This window comes from Podarcis liolepis (genome assembly GCF_965112155.1).
Source record: "Podarcis liolepis genome assembly, chromosome: 1".
NCBI classification, from domain to species: domain Eukaryota; kingdom Metazoa; phylum Chordata; class Lepidosauria; order Squamata; family Lacertidae; genus Podarcis; species Podarcis liolepis.
Genome location: NC_139554.1, coordinates 44,285,242 through 44,305,139, shown reverse-complemented (window position 1 = coordinate 44,305,139; position 19,898 = coordinate 44,285,242). Strand labels below are relative to the sequence as shown.

The following is a 19,898-nucleotide window of genomic DNA, read 5'->3' as shown; positions in this document are numbered from 1 at the left end:
GAAGAATTTCCCTTTTCCATTAGGAGGCCTTTTTGGTTGCACCATTGCCTAATAAAGGGTAGTTCCCCAGCAATATATAATAAGGCCATCTCTGCAGTTGCACCCTGGTTGTGAAATATGCTTCCTCCTGAGATTAGGCAGGTGCTGACAATGGTTAGTTTTTCAGGAGCCAAAGCTGAACCAAAAACTGAAGTAACCAAGAGCCTAGACACTCTGCAGAACCCGGGGAGAACAGAGCCAGAGATTGATGTCACAAAGCAGAAGAAAAAGAAAGAGAAGAATGTCTTCAAAAAGCTTTTTAGCAAGAAATAAGAGCAGCAAATGAAAGAGAGTGCTACAGTTCTGTGGATGTGCTGGGTTCTTCTTTTGACTACACCCTATTGCCTTCACTAAGTAAATAAAACAACAAAACAGTGCCACTGTCAATAATTCAGCACCAATATATTTCAGACTGTAAACCATATGGATTGAAAAGCCATAAAAGTGACAGTAGACTGGCTGGTCTCAGCATACTTATTTTTTTAGAGGGAAGTACTGCTAGAAAGTACTTAAGCCTCCTTCACATATTAAGCATGTGAAAGGGTATTTGCGACTACAAAGAGCCTCTCCCCACTGCTGGCCCATCCCCTTACATTAGGCTGTTGCCATCAATGGGTTGTGCATTAAAAATGCACTATCGTAAGAGAAAAGCATGAAACTGTTTGCGTTCCTTCATTTTAATGTTTAGAAACTGTTTTCCAGAGAGAACTAGGTTTTAGATAATACATAGAATGGAGACCAAATTTTATACTGATGTTTCTCTAGTTTAAACTAATGGAAAACATTTTTTCATATACCGTACCTCTTTAAATAAAACTGACCCCACACGAAGATTTACTGTTGCAACTGTTTTATTATGAAGTTACAGTCACCACATAGTAACTGCATATATTTTTTGTTCTTCCTGAGATACTCTTAAAGCAAAAATAAAAAATAAAAAAATCCTGAGTTCCTTCCTAATACACTACATCTACTTCTATTCATTTTGCCTTTATTAAATGTGGCAATGCTTTATTTAAAACACACCAAAAATGTTTAACCTTGACTGCTTTAGAACAAAATTGGTCATACTTTGTCTCTCAAGTCCCTATTCTTTATATTTCAAATTTCTTGACAAGATGATGATGAAAATATACCATTTCTGGGTGGTCTTGCTTTTATATGAGAGATGCAAATACTTTTGAACCAGATTCTGAAACAGTATAAATCATATTACCCCAAATAATTTCTGAAGAGTGGATATAATTTGCTCCAGCTGAAGATCTGGTTTTTAATACTTAATGTTCTGTGGAGAGAAAATTCTTCTGACACTATTTAAGGCTCTGACATGCCTACCCGCAGGTTTATAGTAACATCTTCCAGAGCATTCATAAGCAATGGAAACCAGCTTTTTACAGGGTATGTTCAATTTACAGCAAACATGTTGAAGGCTTCCTTTTTAATTATACAACATAACTGTTTGCCATTGCATCCCTCAGCAGTTTTTGCATGCAAAGATAGAATCACCAACTGTGCACTGCTTGTGTGTAAGAGGTTGCCTCATCAAAGAACCAGGCATGTGGAATCAGGGCACCTGACATCACAATTCATATAGAGGCTTTGCTGATCTCTGCCAGTCCAAATAGCGATATTATAGTGCCAATCTATTTAAAAAAATACTACCATTGTTAGAATCAGCTGCCTCGAAGCACCAAAAGAGCAACATTTATTTATTGAGTCAGATTAGCAGTTCATCTATCTAGCCTAACACTGTGAATGCTTACCACAAGCATGTCTCAGACCCATTTTCTGAGCGCATCAGGTAGGTGCTATTCCCAGCCCTAGAGTAAGGATACCAGACGTCCCCGGATTTACACATCAGTCCCCATACAAAATCCACTGAAGTTGAAAAGTGTCCCCAGATTCATTGAAAAAAATCTGGTAACCTTACCCTAAATAAATCTCCAATTAAGTGTTTGCAGAGGATACTTAACTCCCTTCTGAATCACTTCTATTGTGGCAAATTTAGCTATAGATTCAGGTTTAAAAGGATCAAATACAAGCAAAAGCCGTCATGTTGTGGACTGAGTTTGTTGAATTTAACTAGCAGATCTGACTAAACACGGAGGCAATACAAGCAAACAAGGCAATATTGCAAATAATTATAATGGGTTTCATTAAGTTATAATACTAAATTATTTTAGCAATGGTGGTTTTTATTCACAGCTGAAATGCATCAGCCCTCTTTAAAATAGGAAATGGAAACAATAGTGATTAGCAAAGGAACAGCAAGAATATCTGTATGGTATGATGTAATTGCTCATAGTGGAATTGATGCAAGAAAGCTCCACTCTTCACAGTTTCCATTGGTACTGAAGTCCAACACATCTCCTTCATTTCCATTAGAGTTGCAGAGGGTCACCATTCAAAGTATTATAAACAAATCCCTGTGACCTCTCAAATTAACGTATCAACAATGTCACTCCTTGCAATACAATCTCAGCTACTTACTGACTTGGTAACTTTAACTGAGTGTCGTCCAACCCCATCAGAATCACCTCCTGAAGCTCTTCCTGCTATGTTCCTCGCATTGTTCACAAGCTACAACCCAGGTATGTGACCTTGAACATGGATGGCTCAAAAAATAGGAATATTAATAAATAAAGAAGCCATCTGTTCAAACTAGGCAGGGTGGGAACTACACTTGTTAGTGTTCACTGCAAACTGTATGGTATGACTATGCCTTAGCATAACCTCCAACAATGTAGGTGTTGGGGGCTAATTGGTGCCCTGCTCAGGGTGACAGAATTTCTTTCTAGCCTGAGAACAAATGTTTTTCTTCTTCTGTATAGCATGCTGGAAGGCCTGGAGGATGTGGTCTTTGCTACAGAGGATGTTATAGGTGCACAGGTTTAGTAGTCTGTCAAAGTCCTCCTCACTGTAGGTTAAATGGATTGTTTGGTAAGGCGAGTCTTTACCCAAGTTTACTTCACATCCACTCATTTCAGAAGGAGTGCGTTTCACTCCTGAAAGAAACAAAATAATACCACTGGTAAGCAAACCTTACTTCATTCAGAGTTCTGTACTGCATTTTGGTTGGAAGTGTCAACGTTTGCTAAACTGGAAACAACCAACAGCAACAAAACGACTCCACATTACTCTACCTATTCCATGCTCTCCTTGTTATGCACGACCCAATTTGCTGAGCAGTAAGAAATTCCAAAAGTACTATAGGGTTTTCTTTTCTTTTGGGCAAGACAACATTGCACCTTTAGGGTATTTTTCCAATACTCATTTCTGCAAATCCAAGCAGCATCCCCTTGAAACTTTCATTCAGCCAGCTAAAAGTCCCAAGAAAAGTTTCTCCTGTGATAGCAACAAAGCATCTTTGCAAATTATTTTGTTGTTGTTGTTTGCATCTGTGTGCTCTTCCAAGCATGCATTCATATGCACAATTTACCCTAGCACATCCATTATTTTAACATACTGCTTGGCTGGGGAACTGCTGTGCAAATTTCAGAGAATGGAATCTTGAAGGGTGACTGTGTTTGGGTTCGCATATTGTTTCAGAAAATGCAGATTACATAAATTGGCCTTTAGGAGCACACTGAATCAACTCCCCACCCCAGCCATAGGGGCAGAGGTAGAAGCCAGGGGCATTCTTTTCCCAGGCCTCTGAAAAGGGTGAAAATGTCCATAGTGAATAAATAGTGTGTGGTTTCTGCAAACAATTTTGGAAATGACACCTATAGAATCCCACCATGGCTGGGGCAAGCTTTGGAGATAATTGCAGAGCATTCCCTCCCTTTTTGAATTTCGTCCAATCTTATGCAGTATGAAGCCCTACTATATTTTGCTATTGGCAAGCCTCCTGCTTGTACAGTTTTACAGCTGCCATGTGAGCCTGTAGCTCAGAAATGTGTTACTGTCTGGGATTCATGTTTGCTTGTCTCCAATTAACAGTTTGGGGCCAAGGTGGAAGACTGCAAATCTTGGCTCCGGCATTCTTTCCATATACTCTCATTGGCCTTTTATTGGAAGGAAAGTGGAATCTTATGTTAGGTCCAACCCATTCCCACATTTACAATTTGGAGTGGTGGATTCACTACACACAAATTCCAAATTATGGCTATTTAAAAATAGATTGCTTACTTGCTTCTTGTGTTATTTAGCTGCTTGGGAAAGTTGGAAGACACAGCCAGAGTCTATTATGTGTAAACAATAGCTGGCCTAGCACTTCTGTAATAAACCTCCTGCCACAAAACCTATTGGATAACTCAGGGGTCAAAGTTTGACTCCTCCCCAGCCTTTCAGCTATTCCACAACCCAGCTAACTAAATGCCACCACTGCTCCCAATTCTGGGACATATTCGCATAGAACATAGTAAGATGCATATAAATTATGCCAGATATATATTGGGAATGCCAATTTACTACACAGCAAGATACAAAAAAATCAATCAAGCCATTCCTACTTCTCACCCAGGGTGCACACACTCCCCTTCCACCTCTCATCTGGATGGGGTGGGGTGGGGACAGGTTTTTAGTTATTTCAGAGACCTGTGTTCAGTGAGTGGGTGGGTGGGTGTATAAATCAGCAAACCTCTCTCCTTCCTCTCTGTGTTGCTGGCAGGGGAAAGTGGGTGTATGGAAAAAAAAAATCCTGGTGGGTGCCAGTTTTCCCCAGAACTCCCTCCAAGTGATGCTATGTCAACATGCACCAACATTTCAAGAGGAGGGGGGGGATGGCAGGTACCAGCGAGGGTTCCTAGTGATAGAAGCATCAAATGGATTAAACAAAAAAATTAAATGGGGGAAAAAAGACTGAGAAGTTCAGACTAGAGATTGCTATTAAAAATGTATTAGGCAATGGATGCTGAATTTACCTGGTGCCTTGTACTCCTTGAAGGAGGCACATACTAGAGGGAAATAAATCAGAATTGGCGCTTGTGGCTTATCTTCATCTGAGAACACATAGCACTCTCTGGGATTCTTCCAGTCTTCTTCGGTTAGGTCAACTTTTGGAAAAGGAATACTTTGCTGTTCACAGTATTTGGCTGTCAAACGTATTTGCTGGAGAAGACACAAATCAACACTTTCTGTTTATCAGAATTTAAGTCAATAGTACGGCACACTGAATTAACCCATGATTGGCCACCTAGAGAGGGCTGAAATGTGGGGTGTGAATACAAAACACATACCCCGATACAAAATACAGGCTACTGTTCTATTCTCTAAGATGCTTTGACAGCAATTGTTATAGAAAAATGATATTATTATGATTACTTTATTTATATCACACCCATCTCATAAATTTAAAATTAAAAGTGAAAAGAAGTTTTTAATGTTTGAAGTTTTATTCTGTTTTTAGTGTTCTGTTGGAAGCCACCCAGAGTGCCTGGGGAAACCCAGCCAGATGGGTGGGGTACAAATATTATTATTATTATTATTATTATTATTATTATTATTATTATTAACAAATGTGTCCAATAGGCTTTATGTGTCTGTATTACTTCTGTTAACGAGAGAGAGAACACCCAATAACAACAGCCTTTTAAATCCCAGCCCGGTGACTTTTTTACAGGGACCACACAATTCTTTTCAGAGCCAGTGGGAAAGGCACCACCACTGTGGCGCTTGATTCTTGAATAGCAAGGTGGATTCAGAGATGGAGTGAGTATACCAAACCTACACCACTATAACTCCCTGCATTAGCAAGGAAGGGACTCCACTAACTTGACTTATAAACCGCTTACATAAATACCTGCATCATGTTCCAAAAGCTGATTTTATGACTCTCATTAAATCTACTTCCACCTCTCTTAGGTGTCATGTTTGCTTCAGCAAGCCCCACCCCCCCAGTTTGTATGTGGGATATTCAGATCCAGAGTCAGCATGGCAGCTTCCCTTATAAGCTCTGAAACTGCTTTAAAGTAGATCCAATAATTTGTCTACCCTGCCTAATACTCTGACTGACAACAGTTCTCTGGGGTTCCCATTACCCCTTTAGGTAAAGGTAAAGGGACCCCTGACCATTAGATCCAGTCGTGACCGACTCTGGGGTTGCAGTGCTCATCTCACTTTATTGGCCGAGGGAGCCAGCATTTGTCTGCAGACAGCTTCTGGGTCATGTGGCCAGCATGACTGAGCCACTTCTGGCGAACCAGAGCAGCGCACGGAAACGCCATTTACCTTCCTGCCTATTTAGGTTGGCAGGAGCACGGACCGAGCAACGGGAGCTCACCCCGTCGCAGGGATTTGAACCGCCAACCTTCTGATCGGCAAGTCCTAGGCTCTGTGGTTTAACCTGATCCTTAACCAGAAACGCCAAGGATGGAACCTGCTGAACTATTGTTCCTCTCCACAACCGTCTCAAAGCTTCCTGGGATGCCACCTTGCTACAGACACTGGGATGGAAAAGCCATATAGAATTCATTTCTTCTTACCTTGAAGGGTGAACTAATGTCATAATTCACCATGATGATGACATCCACATTCCTCTCTGGCTTAAGGAGTGGTGGAATACTGGTGTTAACAAAAAAGCCGATATCTATTAAGCACAGTGATTTGTCCACTGGTGTCAGCTTGTTAGGAGAAGCATCAAGCACAGTATCTGAAAAAAACAAGGTTTAAGGTTTCTTATCAGCATGACCGTGAGAAAGATGATTATGTCAAAGTAACATGGTAGCAGGTATTAACATCCATCACTGGTAAGATTTGCATTGTCTTTTCATAATAATTCACCTTGCTTCTACTGGGTAAACCCAGCAAACTGAGCAGGAGTTGCACAAGAGCACTCCCCTTGCTATAAAATGAAAATTACATAGGACCGTGGTTCCCAAACTCATGGACCAGTTGAAAATTGCTGAGGGTCTTGATGGATTTTCTGCTGGCTGTAGAAAACTGAGCTAGTTGTGAAGGGCCAAAAACTTTTAGGGAACCATAGTTATTAGTTACCTCGCCATTCAAGAAATTCTTTCTGTTGCAAATAGTCTTTATGAAAGTCAAGACTTTGTAGGAAGTTGTGAGTTTCCCCTTTTAAAGGACGATCAGTTAGAATATCATTAAAGATTTCACCAAGTTTTCCAGGCCCACAAATTGGAGGCTTATAGATCGAGAAATATCCTTCATGTTCTTCACCTGAAATAAAATATTGAGGAAGTTAATTTCTGGAAGCTTTCCCTTCCCTTTCCAGAACATAACACTTCAGGTATTTTTCCACACAACCATGTTCCATTGATAAAGGCATCATCCAACTGGTACACTCTTGGAAAATGAAAACAAAAGCCAATCACTGACGCTTGTAAGTGGGATTCACAACCAAAAGTTGCAGTGTATCCTCATCCCCCTGATAGGGGTACTCCTGTTCAGGGTTCCTACCAGCAAGGCTATACTATAACCTCCGCTCTCAGTTTCATGGTTTTCTCTTCAAACTCGCAGAGCCTTATTCAATTAAATTGTTGTGCTAGCAGAAGCCAGCAGATGATCCTTGTGCTGACAGAACCTTAGCCTTTGAGCTATGTTGAATGGAAGCCATGGTCAACATGGCTCCTGGATGCCACTGTTTTTGCCCTGGAAGGGAAGGGGAAGGAATTGAGGAATTGGGATGTGATGCAAGACTGCCAAATCGAGACTTCAAAGTTTTGTGTCCTCTGTCCTATGAACCAACCTGGCTTGTGGCATCACAGAGGGTGGCCCATAGAAGCAGTCAAAAACATTTTTAAACATTAATTTTAACATTAAGTTAATTATTTATGTGACAAATTTGAGAAGGGAATAAGCACGTTGGGGGAGCTGCATGCAACCCACCACTGTGCAAGCAAGAATAAAGAGGTCAGTACTGAAGCTCTTACTTTTGGCCAGGTCTTTGGCCCATCGATCCCAAAATTCTTCTGTCGTTGAAGCAGTATACAGCCCATCCATAAGATTCACACAGAAGATGTTAGTCCAGATACCTGTAAATCCAAACACATAGAAAAATCATTGTACTAGCCCAAGTTAACCACCAGAATCCGGAGAATCAGTGTCTATATGCTCAGTGAATAAGCAAATTATTTGCCTTAACACCAAGTTATTAGTCACACTACCACAAGAGAGGCCAAATGTTGCTTTATCACTGAAACACAGGAAGTAGATTCAGATCATTACTTTTTCAACCATTTTGTCAGTCTGCTGCTCTTGAAAGTAATTTGTGAGTGGCAAAGGAAAATGAACACTGTGCATTTTTGGTTTGCAATGAAAGCATGAAAGGAATTGGTTGTTCTTTGTTCCATACATTAGTTGCCTCTATTAGCACTGCTAACAATACTTTTAAACAACAGCTGGAAGGAATGCAGTAAGAGCATAATCACACCATGACACATTCAATTACAGGAGTGTGGTGTCTTGGGAAACTGAGTTTGTTCTTTACACAGAGATAGAATCTTGTATAAGCTACATCACTATATCAACAATGAGGTATAACGTTATTAAAAATAATATGAGAGATATGCTTGTACACTGGCATCATTTGGTTGTCATGAAGCATTGATAACATTGAAGAAAGGAGATGTGCAAGGATGTCCAAAGGCTGATAGGTTTTCTAGTTTAGCTTATGAATAAACAGATCACCTTCCAGATAACAAATCCGGGATTCTGGGATCTTCTTCACTAGCTTTCCCATGAAGAATTCACTATCAAAATCTTCTGCACGAATGTTGACACCATATTTCTGGAACCCTACTTCATAAGGAGAGAAGTCCACCCATTCTGCAAACAAAATGGTGTTCAGAAGGTTAAATGCCTCTAAACTTTATAGCTAGGTCACTAACATAAAAAGAAGCAGAAAAGAAGTAAGCAAACATCCTCAGTGGACATTCTTGGTGGAAGAACTAGCATCATCAGACAGCAAACCATTGAGTCCCATTTTTGTATCTTAATGTAAAGTCTGACTAGGGTAGTAAATGATGGTCTAAATTAAAAATAGAATAATTTACCCTGCACTGTATTTAAAGAACAAAAGGCCAACTAGCAGAGAGCAACAAAAGGTGTGCAAAGGAATCACCTAAGCTCATTCAAGCAAGATTTTGGATGACAAAACACTGACAATTTTATGCAACATCTGGAATATGGGTACAGAAAACACCACCTACAAAAAAGTCAACATGGGATACAAGGTAATTTCTTCTTATTTCACATATCATCATTTGAAATTTTGAACTATTGGTTTTCATTACAATTTTTAAAGAAGTTAACATGGAAACAGGCTCAGGTTTTCCGGGAAAGAAAGCAGATTATTCCAAATCAGGGTTAAAGCCATTGAAAAGGAATCTCCTAGAAGCCAATAGGAAGAGACGTATAAATATTATTCACATTAGGACTCTAAATACCAGTTTGATATGACTGTAAGCTTTGAACTGAAAGAAAAATGCAATCCAAACTCCCAATTACAAATTAAGGAGACTCTTGTTTAATTTGACCTTCTGAAGGTCTACTCTAAGAAATGGATTCCCCTACAAAATAGAAGCAACTCAACTGCAAAACCAAATGACATTTCTCTCTGTCTTTAAATGCTCAAAGCATTCAGCAGCAGCATCAAGGATTCCATTCAACAACAGTGAGGTTAGCATGACAACACCTACCTCTGAAATCAAAGGTGCTGACTTTGTCTTTGACATTTACAGCTGTGTAGATAGGCAAAGGGTTCTGGCCTTGATCCAAAGCCTGCCGCTGTTCTGAGAGTTTACTGTCATTAAACTAATATCAAAGCAAATGAAAAACAACAACATTGAAGCCAATATCTCATGAGCATCCAGTATCAAAAGGATGATTATGAAACCATATTGATTCCCGCCCCACCGCGCCCCCTGCAATCTAATACTGACTTTACTCTCTGCAAGTATATATGCTGTAAGCTGCCCTGAGTGGCAGGGGAAACCCAGCCAGATGGAGAGGGTATGAATAGGTCTAGATAGTTATTAAATCTCATTGTCTGGCCATTTTTTCTGAGTGAAAGGTTAATGTTGGAATAGGAAAATGAGCTTCCCACTGCCCCCCCGAAAAGAAAAATCCGATCTAGAAATAGCAGGTGTGCCCATTCCCTTCCTACCATATATGAATCTGTCTTCTATGGAGTCATACCATTGGTCCAAGTGTTCTCTATCCAAACTTGCAACAGCTCTCCGGGGATTTTCCAATCACCTAAATATCACCTTTCACTGGATAGGCCAAAGACTGAGTATAGCAGTTACTGCATGGAAATAATGTGATCTACCCCTGAACTATAGGTCTTCTACACACACACACACACACACACACACACCATCACCACCACTTCTTCACTGATAAGATAGGGAAAGCTCAAATGCCCCAAAGAATACAACTTTCTCTCCCCGTTTACTTCATAGCACATGACAGTAAAGATGCTTAGTTGCTGTTATGTACCATAAGTCTTGGCCTCTTGCAGGCTCACCAAAAATTGAGCCAAGGGCATTTCACAACAATTAGATGGTCCTTGTTTGGTGCTAGCCTTTAGCAGATGAGTTTAGGGTAGCATGGGAATTGGCTTGGCTTAAAATTTCCCTCCCCACTCCAACCAAGAACATGATTTTCATGTTTAAGATGAATAGAGAAACAACCCCTAGCCCGTCAATCTTTCTATGAGTTTCACTCTGTTCTTTTCTTGTAGAAATGTTTTAGGGGAACTAGTAACTAGTTTCAGAATGGTTTTCCTTGTGCACCATTTCCTTGTGTACAGTTCTTAAGATATGATGGGAGGCAGCAATCCAATGCACATTTACTGGGAGTAAGTCCCATTGAACTTAGTAACGCCTACTTCTGAGTTTATCTGTGGTTCAATCCTGTGCTGATTAAGTCAGCATAAATATAAGCACTACCTTTCAAATGCTGATTTCAATGCTCTTTTTTTATCTGAACATTTTAGGTTCCAGTCGTGTCCGACTCTAGGGTTGCGTGCTCATCTCGCTCTAGAGGCCGTGAGCCGGCGCTGTCCAAAGACACTTCCGGGTCACGTGGCCAGCGTGACAAAGCTGCAGCTGGTGAGCCAGCACCAGCGCAGCACACAAAAACGCCGTTTACCTTCCCGCTATAAAGCGGTCCCTATTTATCTACTTGCACTTAAGAGTGCTTTCAAACTGCTAGGTGGGCAGGAGCTGGGACCGAACGATGGGAGCTCACCCCGTCGCGGGGATTCGAACCGCCAACCATACGATCGGCAAGTCCTAGGCACTGAGGTTTTACCCACAGCGCCACCAGCGTCCCATATCTGAACATTTTATACTTGGGTAAAAATTATTAAAGTGCTCGAACCACTACTCAGGGAGTGCTCTGTGCTGTGCAAAGTTAATAGCACTTGCAAAACCTAAAATATTGTCAAAGGGGGAAAGATGGCTCTTGCAAACAGTGTAACCTAAAGCTGTGTGAGAGTCTTTCATGGTTTTCTTTGACTGGGGAAAAAACTGACTCCATGCGCAGGGATTTGTCAACAGGTAAGCCCTTGTGACTACAGAGATCCATCAGAGCCCCTAGTTTAGGAATAACAAAACATTTAATATACATACTTTATCATGTAAGAAAGCTTCTTGAACCAGGGCCCAGAGAGCTGTAAAAGATCGAAGGTGCCCCCTTTTAACCCTCTCAACCAGCTCCTTGTGATAATACTTCAATCGATCGATGGAAATAATATCTATTTTGCTCTTCAACATGCTGCTTTTAGCTACTTTGATAGCTTCTTCCAAATTTTCATGTGACCAATCAGTATTTCTGTACAAGTCTGTCATAGTCCTAAGAAAGGGAGGAGAAAAAACAGCATTTACAGAACAAGGATGATGATGATGATGATGATGATGATGATGATGATGATGATGATGATTTTATTTACCGTATTGGCCTCACTTTGCCCCCAAATTCCGACTGTGAAAAGTTAAAGTGTGGCTTATATTAACGACCTTACGGTTTGCAGCCAGGAGCGCGGGGCAAAGAGCACCAGGAGCGTGGCAAAGCACCGTCTGCCCCGCGCATCCTCTCCCCCCAAGGCCGGGAAAGGAGAGAGGGGAAAGGCTGCTGGCAACAGTGCACGCCCCCCCACCCCAGTATGCAGCCAGGAGCAGCAAGGAATGGATAGGCTTATATTCAGGTATTTTTTATATATTTTTATTCCCCCCGCTCCAATTTTAAAGGTGCGGCTTATATGCAGGTGCTGCTTACATTCGGACCAAATACAGTATACCCCAGCTTTTCCCCTCCTGACAGGAATTTTTCTGCGGCCTCAAAATGTCTTCATTTCAGGGCATTGGCACTAACAGGAACTTCCTACCCCCCTGGGTGCCATGGGGACTTCCATAGTGGCAGAGGCTGATGAAGTCCAGCAAAGGGTCACTTCACCTTACCCCAGAGGTGTAGCAAGGTGGGTGCGGTGGGTGTGGTCCGCCCCGGCTGTCACCTCCGAGGGGGGTGACAAAATGCTGTGCGGAACTCAACGTCTGTGAGAGATGCTGTGGCTTTGGCACATGCAGGCTTCCCGCTGCCGAAATGTTTCGCCCACCGGCTCTCCCTCAGCTGTAGGTGCCACTATGGCTGAAGGAGAATCAAAACTCAGGTTCCTTAATTTTGTATCTATTGGCCCACATCGCAAAATTTTATTGGAGTGTGAACCAAAATACACTAGTCATGGGAAATCCCACTGAGGTGTATATTTGTTCCACTGACCTTCAGAATGTAGAATGTTAAATGGATTGTGCCCAGTACAGCTGGGATTCTAATTAAATGTGACATACTTTCCTAACTCCTTACCATGTTGACCCAGAAGCAGTGGTGATATATGAAATGCAATCCAAAAGGTTGAGTTTCTGGAGTGCTAGGAGATGACCATAGAATCCTGACATGGCTCTGACTCCGCCTCCTGTTGCCATAACAGCTATCACGGGGACCTGTTAAAAATATATAAGCAATGGCATCACCAAAAATATAAGTGATGACCTCAGAAACGCTAACGATTGCATTATAAGACTCTGCTTAATGTGACCAATAATTAGATTAGAATTTCAAAATCTTGGCTTTCCAGCATCCATACAGAACAAAATACGGGTTGGAAAACAATGAAATACAGTATGGTAGTGATCTGTGAATTAAAGGTTATTTTGTTTGATCCCTAGAATAAATTATAGAATGTCCTGCTCTCTTAATCTCATTTGTCCTGTGAGGCAAATCCTGACTTTACAGAGGATGGAATGTGGAACATTGGCCAAGAACAAGGCTAGTCACGGCTAAGGTGGGATTCAGTCTCAAATCTCTCATTTTGGCTCTCACTTTGCATGTGCAAAACTGTGCTATCCTATACGAGTGCAGAGGTTATGGAACAGGGCCCCCACTGAATTTCTGGATTTATTTAACTTGCAAAGTAGACAGTTAATGGGAATTCACACAAGACAAGAAGTTTGCGTGACATCAGAATTGTAGTTTTCAGGACCTCCCTTACAGTACATGAACCTTCACACTTCACAGGTAGTCCTATGTCAAATACAAATCCACACAAACAACAATCCCAAACATGTGAGTCACCAGATAACTTCCAAACAGATCATGGGATGCTAAGACGCACCTCGTCCTCAAACAGTCCTCGTCTCATATTAACAAGCTTATTCAAGGCATCAGCAACGATCTTCTTCCTTTTGCGAAGGAAGTCCTGCTCATCAGCACAAAGCTCATATCCCAAACGCACATCAAGATTCTGTGGACTGGAACAGAGTTACAGAGCCATGTCACTGTGGAGCAGATGACAGGTCATTTTTACAGTAGCTGCAATTACACAAGCTTCCATCAACCACTAAGACTCGTCAGTCAAATTCTGAACCAGAAAAACAAGACTCCCATTCAAGGCATGTTATTATTTATATGGAATTGCTGTGTTGCCTTGGTGACCTCCTCTTTTCACACATCAGGTATAAATATAACTTTTAAATGGGAACTCCACCTACTTTTCACATATTATTTGTAGGGCTGAAGTGTTTAATTCGTTTAAAAAAAAGATGAACTGATAAATCAGGCAGAACATTACATAGATATACATAATTTTAAATATAATTCCAAAGTCCAAATTAGGGGAACACTTTTAGTGAGTCAACAATACATGTTTGTTACAAAATACTGTGCAAGCTTTCAGGTCCCCCAGAACTCTTCATTAGGCTTTTTGGTAAACAAAATGGCAGTGGGCAAGAGGAGGAGGGAGGGAGGAGGGAGGAGAAGGTTGGCTGATGAAGTCTGTGCTTAGTCACTGAAGGGAAGATATGAGAGGAATTCAAATGAAGTTCTATTAGGTGCTTTGTAGGGCTGCTGTCCGGGAAGAAGGGGGTATATAATGGTTGACACCCAATTTTTTAAAAATATAAAATATAAAATCCGGCTGTGCTCTATAAGTTACATTGGAAACCCAGACAGAAATGAGGCCAGCAGATGTGATCCCACTCACCCACTCAGCCCCATGTGCACTCATTGTAACATGTTCAATCTTTATGTCTGTACTAAACCAGATGTATTAACAACCGTTGTCTACTTGTACAGACACAGGTCTGCACTTCTCCCTGTTTCAACAAAGAAAGCTACATATAGTGTGGGGAGAAGCAAGTCTTATGAACTTTATAATAAAGCAATTAACTTTGAGGTACAAAAGTGGGGCTTTGTTTATTTTTATCTTCTTGCGCAAATTCACCCAATACAACCACATACATCATTACACAGAGGAGGACTTCTTGGGAAGCAGACCAGCCACCCTCAAGGAAGCAGGGGCAGCATTAGCAGACGGAAGGGGGGGCAGAGGGAAGATTCCCTACAAGGACTCCCGTGGGACATACTCTATTTTAAAAATGGCAACAACAAAGAAGTAGTGCTTTCTATTTCTTTTAAGAGCTTTACTTCTGTTTAGTTTTAAAAATAAAAATCAGAAATATTGGCGCTCCTGAGCAAATATCGTTTTGTGGCAAGATGGGAGAGATATTCAGCATGCAAATGCAAGGAATCGGCTTTAATACAAGGAGCAACTGGGAAGATGCAAATGCACATCACACTCAAATGATGCAGTGCAATTAAGAAATGCCACATCAACCCAAGCAAGTTCACATGACATGGCATGGCATTAGCTGAACCACAGCAGTTCTACAATTGTAGAGAAACCTGCTTATTAAAGAAGCAAACTGCCTCCCGTCCCTCCCTCATGTCCTCAAGAGCACTTTGGAGAAAAAGCAAGTATCTTACCAGTCAATTACCTTGAGGTACAACTCCAAAGCTCCACCCTGAAATGAAACAATATATGTATGAAAAGAACACAACCTGACAAATAAAATGGAAAAGCCCTGATCGTGCATGATAACGGATCACAAATGAATCACTCCAGCTATCTGTGCTAAGGAGCTGTGATTGCCCTATGTCTGTTTATGAAAGCAATTATAAAAAACAATTAAAGATGGGAGAGAAATCAAAGTTCGTTTGCATTTTAATGAGAAACTACCTAGTTTACACTTCCCAGACCAATACAAGAACCAGTACAAAATAATGTATGTTTCAGGGGAAAGTATGCACACATTTGCAAATGTAGCATAGAAATATGCATTATAGTAAAGAGATGTGCTTTCAAAAAAGTGTGCATAGGTCAAAATGATATACAAAATTGTGTATCTTAAAAGAGAAAATTGCACTACATAGCTGATCAATTTTCATGCTGCGGGAATGTGGAGAACTGAATTTAAGATTGGAAAAATGAGAAACTGAAATGGACAGATTCTTCTTTGCTCTGGATTCTGTGTTTTCTTGAAACTACATGGCAGCAACTTCCTTGTGGGGCGGTGGGGAATGCAAACTTATGAAGCAGCCCTTTTTTCCTATTCTTGAAGTCCGATACCAACCACAGAAAATGATTTTCTGCATTGCTGGTCTTTCTTGAGATTGTTTTGGCAGGAATGTGAAGCCAATAAACTCACATGCTAGGGCTGTCTTCAAAGAGTCAAAACACTGGAATGTGAAATCTTTTTTGTTTCTTACTTCATTTTTGTAACTTAACTCTTCTGTCTCAATACTGTCATCAGACTGATGCATAGAAAAGAGCAGGCCAAAATACAGTGGTGCCTCGCAAGACGAAAAGAATTCGTTCCGCGAGTCTTTTCGTCTTGCGATGTTTTTCGTCTTGCGAAGCACAGTCCGTCGCAACTGCGCCTCTTCAAGCGGCTTGTAAAAAAAAGCGCAAGACGTTTTCGTCTTGCGAAGCATGCCCATAGGGAAATTCGTCTAGCGAAGCAACGCAAAAACAGAAAACTCTTTCGTCTAGCGAGTTTTTCGTCTTGCGAGGCATTCGTCTTGCGGGGCACCACTGTACACTGCTCTGCCTACCATTCAGGAAGTTGAGTCTCCTTAGTCCCTTCTTCCTACTAGGAGTAATTCTTCTCATCAGTCACATCTAGAAGCCAGAATAAAGCTTCCATTATGCTTCTCTCTATCTAGAGCAGGGGTAGGCAACCTAAGGCCTGGAGGCCAGATGCGGCCCAATCGCCTTCTCAATCCAGCCCGCGGACGGTCCGGAAATCAGCGACTTTTTACATGAGTAGAATGTGTCCTTTTAATTAAAATGCATCTCTGGGTTATTTGTGGGGCCTGCCTGGTAGAATGTGTGCTTTTATTTAAAATGCATTTCTAGGTTATTTGTGAGGCATAGGAATTCATTCATTTTTTTTTTCCAAAATATAGTCCGGCCCACTACATGGTCTGAGGGGTGGTGGACCGGCCCATGGCTGAAAAAGGTTACTGAACCCTGATCTAGAGGGAGATAGGCATGCTGCTACCTGCCAGAAAACAGGGGTGGAAAGCGTTCAGCTAAGCCACCCCTCGTTCCACCCACTTCTGGTACTGAAAACTGTTAAGTTGTGGGTGAACATATCAGACGACACAGTGATTCTTCAAACAGCTCTTGTTTATTCACAGGCCAGAGCAGAACTGAACTGAAGGGTTCAGCCAGCCTGCTTATATAAAGCTCCAGCACAACGTTACTGTAACAACTTTCTAAAACTATCCAATCACTGAACGTCACTTTCAATCCCGTATTTGCATAACTATCTACAGTATCCCCCTGCTGGCCCAGGGTGAGAACTTCAGTACATAACAAAAACAAACTCCTAGGCTCAGCATGTGCTTAAAGGCAGCTTATTGTTTAATTCTAAATGAGCAAAAGTAGATACAACCACTCTGACATTTGCCCTGCCCTTGTCTAAATGAGAGTGTCACCCTACTGCAACATATCACAGTTTTTAAAAAAATGAAGATGTCTTCTTACAGTTTGGAAAGTGATATGGAAACACATTAAAAAGGGAATAGAAAGGTTGTTTCGAAGAGCTCTTATTAAACAGAAGCAACACTTGCCTCTAGCACAGGTAGAGTTACTTTGACTTGTTGTCCCACTGGAAGCAATTTCAAAGGCAGAATTAAAGCGTGGCCTGAATCGTTCTTCTCATCACATGAAATACTCTGGGAAAGAAAAGAAAACATACTGTATAGTTTTTACCCAAAGGTACCAGACGTAGAAACTACATTGAAAAATGAAGATCTCAGATAAGAAGCATACACTGATTTCATGTCATGTTTAACTTGCATCTCAGCCATAAAATGGGCCTTAGAATGAGTGAAGGGAAGCTATGTGTTAATACAAGGACCACCTTAGGGTTAGCATCCAGCCTAAAGAGAGCTGAGCAGCCATCTCTTTGAACCAGAGGCATTGTCCCAGATTTCCCTTCATACTGTACTCTTATTGTTCACTAAAATATCCTCAACAATGGTTTTGACAAAGTCAAAAGTAAGACCATTACTGGATTATGATGAAGTGCTTTTCAATATAGCACAAACTATATTTGGGCATGTTTAGCCTGGAGAAGAGGAGGTTAAGGGGTGATATGATAGCCATGTTCAAATATATAGAGGAGGGAGAAAGGTTGTTTTCTGCTGCTCCAGAGAAGCGGACACGGAGCAATGGATCCAAACTACAAGAAAGAAGATTCCACCTAAACATTAGGAAGAACTTCCTGACAGTAAGAGCTGTTCGACAGTGGAATTTGCTGCCAAGGAGTGTGATGGAGTCTCCTTCTTTGGAGGTCTTTAAGCAGAGGCTTGACAACCATATGTCAGGAGTGCTCTGATGGTGTTTCCTGCTTGGCAGGGGGTCGGACTCGATGGCCCTTGTGGTCTCTTCCAACTCTATGATTCTATTCTATGATTCTATTACAAATGTATTTATTTGATTTAACTATCCTATTTGACTTTCATAATGGGTTGAATTACTAGATCAAGGCAGAGCACTTTATCATTCTTTGGCTACTGTGCTAATTAGGACAGGTTTGCTAGTTAGACATGCAACAAGTAGAATAACTGGAGATCTCAATATCAATACAATTTGGATTTTCAGGAACTATGGATAGTATCCAACTGTACCACCAGCACAAGAATAATTGCTAGGGCAATGGAACTCCCCCCCCCATCTCCTATCCCCCATGCATCACACACACACCTAAAATCTGCTCCAGAGGGTTGGGGGAACGCCCAAAACAGATTTAGGGGGCACATGGGGGGAGGAGAGGGAGGAAATGTTTCATTGCACGAGTAGAAATTCTTGTGCTGGCAGAAATCTTTATTTTCAGTACAGTAGAACCTCGTTACATACCACCCTCCTTACAAATCCTTTGGGTTATGAGCTCCACTAACCCGGAAGTAGATGCCCCTTGTTGCGAACTTTGCCCTGGGATGCGAGCGGAAGTCGCATACGGGTGACGTGGCAGCAGCGAGGGGTGGGGTGCCGTTAGCGAAAGCGTACCTCATGTTACGAGCGGTTTCCGGTTACAAACAGACCTCTGGAATGGATTAAGTTCATAACCGGAGGTACCACTTTACAACATTTCAGGATTCTTTAGCCTCAGGCATATGCTCCTGTAATTGCTGAGCACTCCTTTTACTTTTCTAATACTACCTGTGGGTACAGGATAAAAGACAGTGGCTTTTACCTGAATGCTGGCTTTCAGCACTGGCCCCCAGCTCTTTATGCAATGAAAGCAGAAGGAATCTACATCTTCGGACGTCTTCTGTGTCCCTTCATAAGACTCTCGCATGGTAAGCACAACATTTTTCTTGGCTAAAAAAAATTAATACTTTAATCATAAGTTACACATTTTTGTTCACAGACAGTTTTTAATTAACCAGTTAAACTCTGTTTAGCATAGTTCTATACAATCCTGATCTGCAGTGCTCTCTCTCTCTCTCTCTCTCTCTCTCTCTCTCTCTCTATGTATATGTTCCTTTGCATGTGTGAGAGCAGCTAACTGCATATTTGTATGAAACTTTCATCTAAGCTTAGTGAGGCTACGTCAAAAGCCTTGCTATATTCCACATACATTATACATAAACTATACACACTCAGTTACAGATAGGTAGCCGTGTTGGTCTGCCATAGTCAAAATAAAAAAAATCCTTCCAGTAGCACCTTAAAGACCAACTAAGTTAGTTCTTGGTATGAGCTTTCGTGTGCATGCACACTTCTTCAGATACACTGAAACAGAAGTTGCCAGATCCTTCTATATAGTGAGAAGGTGGGGAGGGGTATTACTCAGAAGGGTGGTGGGAATGGGAGATTGGCAGATAGCTGAGATGAGCCTGTTGACGACTCTTAACGACTGCAATAGGTCTTACAGGAAAAGGCAAGGGGTGAGAAGGTGAAAAATGGCTTAGTCATGTATAATGAGATAAGAATCCAATGTCTCTGTTCAGGCCAGGTCTCTCCATGGTTTTAAGTTTGGTAATGAGTTGCAATTCAGCAGCTTCTCTTTCCAGTCTATTTCTGAAATTCCTTTGTAGTAAAACAG

General features: G+C 41.3%; 2 protein-coding genes across 4 annotated transcripts in view; one reads left to right on the top strand and one right to left on the bottom strand.

The window, feature by feature from the left end:
• The window catches only part of SPTBN5 (spectrin beta, non-erythrocytic 5), a 113,931-nt gene extending 113,061 nt beyond the window's left edge, over positions 1-870 (top strand). For both annotated transcript variants that reach the window (XM_083504674.1, XM_083504675.1), the window contains exon 70: positions 167-870. In XM_083504674.1, coding sequence (XP_083360800.1) covers positions 167-312 — 146 coding nt within the window. In that variant the 3' untranslated portion in view covers positions 313-870. The remainder of the gene's footprint in view (positions 1-166) is intronic.
• A 2-nt stretch (positions 871-872) lies between these two features.
• The window catches only part of LOC310708528 (cytosolic phospholipase A2 beta-like), a 45,106-nt gene continuing 26,080 nt past the window's right edge, over positions 873-19,898 (bottom strand). For both annotated transcript variants that reach the window (XM_083506996.1, XM_083506995.1), the window contains exons 8-20: positions 19,044-19,171; positions 17,416-17,520; positions 15,265-15,302; positions 13,616-13,751; positions 12,808-12,944; positions 11,577-11,799; positions 9,639-9,753; positions 8,629-8,766; positions 7,872-7,973; positions 6,976-7,158; positions 6,465-6,631; positions 4,905-5,091; positions 873-3,044 (exon numbers count right to left, since the gene is read on the bottom strand). In XM_083506996.1, the coding sequence (XP_083363122.1) occupies positions 2,797-3,044; positions 4,905-5,091; positions 6,465-6,631; positions 6,976-7,158; positions 7,872-7,973; positions 8,629-8,766; positions 9,639-9,753; positions 11,577-11,799; positions 12,808-12,944; positions 13,616-13,751; positions 15,265-15,302; positions 17,416-17,520; positions 19,044-19,171 (1,907 nt within the window). In that variant the 3' untranslated portion in view covers positions 873-2,796. The remainder of the gene's footprint in view (positions 3,045-4,904; positions 5,092-6,464; positions 6,632-6,975; positions 7,159-7,871; positions 7,974-8,628; positions 8,767-9,638; positions 9,754-11,576; positions 11,800-12,807; positions 12,945-13,615; positions 13,752-15,264; positions 15,303-17,415; positions 17,521-19,043; positions 19,172-19,898) is intronic.